Source organism: Myotis davidii, unplaced genomic scaffold (genome assembly GCF_000327345.1).
Source record: "Myotis davidii unplaced genomic scaffold, ASM32734v1 scaffold4205, whole genome shotgun sequence".
Taxonomy (NCBI): domain Eukaryota; kingdom Metazoa; phylum Chordata; class Mammalia; order Chiroptera; family Vespertilionidae; genus Myotis; species Myotis davidii.
In genome coordinates, this window is record NW_006296356.1 from 10670 (window position 1) to 17303 (window position 6634).

General features: G+C 54.2%; 1 protein-coding gene across 1 annotated transcript in view; it reads left to right on the plus strand.

Annotated features, from left to right (window-relative positions):
• LOC102767805 (discoidin domain-containing receptor 2) overlaps nt 1-1432 on the plus strand; it is an 8612-nt gene extending 7180 nt beyond the window's left edge. The window contains exon 8 of the mRNA XM_006771349.1: nt 1378-1432. Coding sequence (XP_006771412.1) covers nt 1378-1432 — 55 coding nt within the window. The remainder of the gene's footprint in view (nt 1-1377) is intronic.
• The last annotated feature ends 5202 nt before the right edge of the window (nt 1433-6634 follow it).

Below are 6634 nucleotides of genomic sequence, written 5' to 3' on the forward strand. Positions count from 1 at the left end.
CAGGCTGTCCCTTTCCTCCCACCCCTCGTTTCCCACCGCTCCGCCCCCCTGTCCACCCCTGACCCATATATACTTTTTTTTACATTAAAGAACTAAAAAAGAAAAAAAAATGCTAGGGCAGGTAAAATCCAGTAAAGAAACCTTCATTGATGTACCAGTGTTGAGAACAAAGCTAGATAATTTAGATAATTTATAAAGGCTAAATATGCTTATGTCTATAAATGTGCAGGTTCTACAATATTTTTTTATGTTGCCTTTAAAAATAGTTTCAGAAGTAAAACCTTGAATACTAATGTCTTAGGAACCCAGAGATCAGGCTGGGGAAAGCGCACGGCCAGTGGCGCCTCGCACTCGCCAGAGGGTTCGCTTCCTACTGGGCCTCTGGGCGCGGCCCTCGCGCTGTGCGTCCCCTCGGGTCCAGGTGGCTGTCACCTGTTTGAAAACGCGCCGCGCTCGGGAACGAGTGTTTTGTTCATTCGAGGGCAGGGCTCAGGGTGAGGCCTCTGTGCCTAGGAGCAGAGACTGCGTAGGAAGGGATGGTATTGTGTGGAGGTAGGAAGGGCTGTCGTTGCAAACAAGCCCGCGGACAGCCCGTCTCACACGGCCGGGTGTGTCTCAGCGAGGCCGCTTCTGAATCCATAAAACCGCTGTTTCCATAGCTTCACCTCGGCCCTTTGGTTCATCTTCTCTAAAGCTGCCAACTGTTTTAATAAATGGTGGGCGGGCTTCCTCAGGCGTGTGCGGTAGGGGAGCACCTGCTCCGGGGGTTCCTAGGGGCTGCCTGCGACCAGCGAGGGGAGCACCGCCCCCCTTTGCCAGGGGCACGCAGGATGAGTGGGCTGAGGAGCGAGGGAGGCAGACGTAGCTGTGGACCCCAGAGCAGTGATGTGTGGACGGTGCTGGGTGACCCTCTGCAAGGCCACGTGTGACGGAGAGAAAGAGGGAGCCTGGCTTCCCGCCCTGTGGGGACAGGTACCCGTCAAATCAGAGTCCCTCAGAATGGCTCCCGAGCTCCCTACCCCCACACCCCCAGAGTCAGGGGACAGCAGTGAAGGGAACCCCAATTTCCACTAAGGGGACACAAGAGAAGGCGGCTGAGGACACAGCTCAGGCTCAGGAGCAGCGTGACCCCTGGGCCTGCTTCTGATGCCCTTGCGTCCCTGCTCAGCCCCCAGCCTTGCTCCAGGCCAAGGCAGATGCCCCCCCCCACCCCCCTGCTTCCCAGGGCACTGGCAGGGCCTCTCCTTCCCCAGCAAACGCCCTTCCCGTCATGTCCTGGGACTCGGTCTCCAGTCTCTCCCTCGATGAACTGGAGGATCGCAGGCGGGGAGTCAGGACAGTGGCTTGGGGGGCTTGACCCGTTTCTGCTTTGAGCAGCTGTGGCATCTTGGACAAGTCTGCCGCCTGCACTGTCTCCTGGTCTGTGAGCTGAGCGCGCTGCAGCGGTGGCCGCGAGGCTCCCAGTCCCATGTGTCCAGTCTCGCTGGGAACCTGCTCACCTCCTGCCCCGAGAACTGTGGTCGGCAGGAGGTTGTCAGGGAAGTTGCTCCAGCCGCACTAGTAACACCGCCACGTGTGCGCTCCCACGCCTGTCAGACACCTGCAGGGCCGAACACGCTCGCTTCCCCCTTGGGACTTGCCCCTCTCTGCTCACAAGGTCCGTGTAGCGTCACGTCCTATTGAGAGTCCCCGGAGAAACAGCTGATAGGAGATGCACACACGTTTCTGATTCTTATAAGGAATCGGCTCATGGCACCATTTGTAGGGCCAAGCAAGAGACCCGGGAGACTGTTGTCGCCTCCGAGGATAGACCACCGGGGGCCAGTCCAGGGAGGAGGCTGAGGAGTCAGCTCAGCTTCAGGCGGAGTGGACTCCTTTCCTTCCATCCGAGTCCTCATCAGAGTGGGTGCGGCCCGCACACTGGACAGGCCTCTGCCTTCCTCGGTCCAACAACCCACAGCTAATCTCGTCTGGAAGCAGCTCTCAGACACCGAATAACGCTAACCTGGCACCACAGGGCCCGTAGGGCGAACAGATAAGATCAGTCATCACATTTCCCTAGAATTCAAGGGACTTGAGCACGACCCCAGCGGGGCCCAGCCGGCCCTGCCAGGACTGCTGGGGGCAGGAGGGCGGCATTTCTCCCGTCCTGCGCCTAACTTTTCTTCTCTTGCTTCTTTCCCACATCCCGCCTCAGCCCCTGCATTTCATGACCCCGCAGAGAGCAGTCCTATTTAGAAGGAATGTGGGGTGTCTCTGTTCCCCGGCCGTGGGCAAGAGAGGTCATCGGCTCCAGGTGGCTGGCAGACCATCATTGCGTCCTGTTAGCCTTTCTAAACGTCACCTTTATTCTGCATATGGAACGTTTTCCGTCCAGGTGGTGGTTTTGGAGTCAGATAGGAATGTCTGTGTAGGCGGGTCAGTGTGCTGAGAGCTAGGCCCCGCCCTGGGTGCCCGGCCCAGCCTCACCTGCTCAGAAAGGACTGGCCTGGAGGCCGGAGGGGGCTGTGGTGTCAGCGCGGGGGCAGGATCGCCTGCAGGTGCCCGAGGTGTGAGGAGCACAGGACGGAGTGGGGGCAGATGGTGAACGAATGTGCGTGTGGCTGAGCGGAGGCCGGTGGCAGGAAAAGGCCGCAGGAAGGAGAGCGGACCTCGCATAGGTGTCTGCGAAGGGTCGGGAGCCAGACAGACTGCGGCGAGGGTGAGACTCTGTTCTGGAGACGGAACGAGTCAGGGCAGACAAAGTTAAGTGTCGTGAAGATGAAAGGAGGATATGTGTGGAGAGAAGGAATTCTGGATGATGAAAAAGGAGACGTCAGGGGCAGCGTGAACTGAAGGGAGCTTTGCAGAGCCTCTGAGAGAGAAGTTCCTCGTGGGCGCAGCCCACGGTGCCCGGCAGGGAGGCCCTTTCATTCCCAAGGAAGCCGGTGGCGGAGGTCTGGGCGCCTGTATCCTCAGGTGCGAAGCCATCGGCTCTGCCCGCCGTGGACCTGGTTCCCAAGAGCTGCCTGGGATGCAGACCTGGGCCTGGGGAGTTTGCAGACCACCAACCGGCTTTGCGTCCCACCTCTTGCTTCTGTTAAGGGGTCACTGCTGGGCCCAGAAGGGCCACGGAAACAGGGAAGCATTAGGCTCGAGATCGGTCGACTCAGCCTCATTTGACACCCACGCAGAGGTGGGTGCGGGTGGAAGCCCTGTGTCGTTCTCACTCCATCCCGGCTTCCGCACGAAGTGGAGCTCAATCATGTATTTTGTGTCAAAGGAGAAAAGAGAAGAGGGAAGAGTAGCATCTGCTTTCCCCAAAGCTATAAAAAAAAGTGAAGAAAATTATAGTTAAGCCTTAAATTATTCTTCAAATAGGACTGCTAAGTCCCCGATCCTAAGTTGAATTTAGGGTAGTCCTGCCCTCTTCGCCTTTTCTGTGAGACCTCTGACCTCTGACCTGTGGCCTAGCAAATGGCAGGTCCCTGAATGCTTCTGGGAGTTACAGATCCTGGTGTATGTTGCGAAGTCCTCCTGAACAGAAATTTAACATTTTTACGAAGCAGATGAATGTCTTTTGGAATGCTTCCCAACACGGGAAGAAGCCGGAACGGTTAATGAGGACTGGATTGCTGGCATTTTGAGTTCTCTGCTACAATCACCTGCACTGCTTGGTAGGCAATTGTTTCTAAAACTACTTATTTCAAAACATTCTAAAACTGGCAAGAAGTTGCAAAACTAGTACAGAGTGGCCTCCCCCTAACACCAGGCTTTCCCACTGATAACATCTTACGGAACCATCACGCTTTTCCAAAGCCAGAAAACTGACATTGGTCTAATGTTATTAGCGCAACCACAGATCACACTCAGATTCCACCAGCTTTTCACCTGCACTGATTTGTTCTGGATGGGTTTAACCCTTGCTGGTTTGTAACCTGGCCTTGCTCGGAGGCCTCGAGAAAGACACATCTGGATACAAATGTACAAACTCTTCAAGAGAATGTGAGGAACTCACTTGTTCCTTTATCAACGAGCATTATCCTGCCCGGGCCGCGCACCTGCTGACTTTGCTTGGCTGTTTACCATCTGGAACCATCAAGAACAACTTGGAAGAATCGGGCAATGCAGAGAACAGTGAAGACCTGACATGACTTGCTGGCTAGAGAATCTATAATAATAAAAGTGTAATATGCTAATTAGACCGGATGTCTTTCCTTCTGGACGAAGCCAGGGCTGTGAGGGAAGCCTGGGTCCCAGGTGCCAGAGGGAAGCGGGTGCCGGCAGCCGGGAGAAGGAAGGTCTACTCTTGCATGAATTTCATGCATTGGGCCTCTAGTCAGGTAGGAAGGGAAATCCAGGTGGTTCCTGCTGTTTCTACAGCAAGGAAGGATCGTAATTGTGGCAAAGAGAGCACTCCAGAGGGAACCAGTGTTTTGGTCAAGGAGTAGGTGGCACCGAGTTACGGCCCCAGGGCACCTTGTGGGAGGAGTAGAATACAGTGGTATAGACCCTAAATGTGATAAACTATTTTCAGAATAGTAGAGGTTTCCTTTGCCTAAATATCTGTTCTGAAATGAAATAAACCACACTAGACCAAATTAAATACTAATTTCAGGGGGGAGGGGAAGGGGTGGCTGGTATTGGGGCTCCAGCTCTGTGGCTCCCAGCTGCGAGGTTTGTGGTGGTGTCTGAAGTGCCCTGTTTAGGACTCACCAGATTGTAACTTGTTTATCACTGCGTCCCATATCCTGTAAAGTTCCTGGCCCAGACTCACCTGCTGGGCACCCCATACATGCTTACTGAGTGTTGTTTTTGAATGAATCAAATATAGAAACAGAAACTTGTCAAACTGCATGACTGTGATGAGTTGGGGAGAATTGCTCTGCTGTGATAGGGGGTTTCTTTTCACTTGAGGAGAGAGTAGAAAGTGCCAGAGCTTACTGGTGGAGAACCGCCCCCATCGGAGGTGTCCTGTGTGTGCCTTATTCTTTGAGGTCTTTGGACAGCATTTCAAGGTCGTTCTGTATAAGGCACCCCGTCCAGAGCAGGCACCAGACTCTGGCCCCAAAGTCAGCCCTTCGGAAACAAGTCTTGCCGATGTCTGGTCAATAACCTCCAGGACTCTAAAGGGGCAGGACCCGTCAGCCCGAGCTCGCCGAGCTCGCGGGCATCCGGGACCCGCAGGTGCCAGCACAGGGGGGGTTGCGAGGTTTGAGGGAAGGCACCGTGGGGTAGGCAGTCACTCCGAGTGAAAACTTGTTTTCTTGAAAACAGGCTGGGAACTAACGGAAGGTGTGAGCATTCCTACAAACACACCGAGTGTGCAGTCTAGCTGCTCACGTCCGCCCTTCGCTATCCACGCCGCCCATCCCGCTCCCCTGTTGTCTGTCTGTCCGTCCATCCGTCCAGCGAGGAGCAGGCTTCCTGGGGGAGGGCACACCTGGGCTGCTCTGCGGACTTTGGAGGGCCATGTGGCTTGTCAAGGGGTAAAGAGAAAACGGACTTAATTTCTGCTTAAAACTATTGTAGTCATTCCAAAATAGAGCATGTAAGAATTCTCTGTATTAGAAAAAGAACGAGATACCAATTGTATATTTTCTTTTCTTTATTTATTCTCTGTAAGTCTGATAATGGTCAACTGTAAATAACAATGATTAAAGAAATATGCGCCTGATGGTGGTTTGAGCCTTATCCCTCTTCCCCCCGGGCCTCGCCTCTTTCCTGGAGAAGCGCCGGGCGCCGGGGGGTAGACCCGTTCATGGGGTGGGCTCAGCCGAGGGCTGCTGATGGGGCTTCTCACAGACCAGCCGGCTTTGCTGGCAGAGAAGCACCTCGGTCCCTGGCACAGCCAAACCCAGGAGCCGGGGTTCTGTGCCGTCAGACAGTCTGAGGTTAATGGGGGCCCTTTACTGTCACCAAACTGCAGTCCCTCCTAAATCCAAGCACGGTTTGTCTGGGCTCCCCTCCCTGCCCCCCCCCGCCCCCCATACACACAAAGAGCAACAGCCCCTGAACAAATGGAATGCTGACCCTGCTCTGAAATAGAGATTTGGATGGAACCACCCAAACAGCGCCTCCTGCCTGCCCTGGAAGGTATGTTCACGCTCCATTGTTCCGTGAAGGTGGGCACGTTCTATCAGCTACGGCCCGGGGTGGTGTAATGGGGCGACCTGTGGAGACCACCACCAGGGACTCAGATCAAGATTTAGGAGCCTTTATTGAGCTGGCCAGCGACCACAGTTACAGCACCCTCCCGAAGCAAGGGCTGAACAGCAGTGCCGACTACAGGGGTTACATTTTATTATTAAATTCTGTGCAGGCCCAGAGAAAAATGTCTTTCAAATTCTGGGCCCCCAATATGGAGGAAACTTTCTTTATTTATACTTTTTCCAGTCCTTTGTCTCCCAAATTTGGAATGAGACTCCCGGGCCTTGAGAAAGAAGGCCTGCGTGCTGGGAAGGGGCCATGAGACCATATCTCCAGGCCTGGCCTGGCGTCAGCAATGACAGCTCTGTCTGGGGCACAGTTTACCGCCTCTCTGGAATGGGAGTAGTCTTACTTTCCTTATTATTTAAGACAGAAGCCATACTATCAGGGTTAAAATTTCAAACAGCAGTTTTTATATAAGATGGATACTTCAGTGGGGGATGGA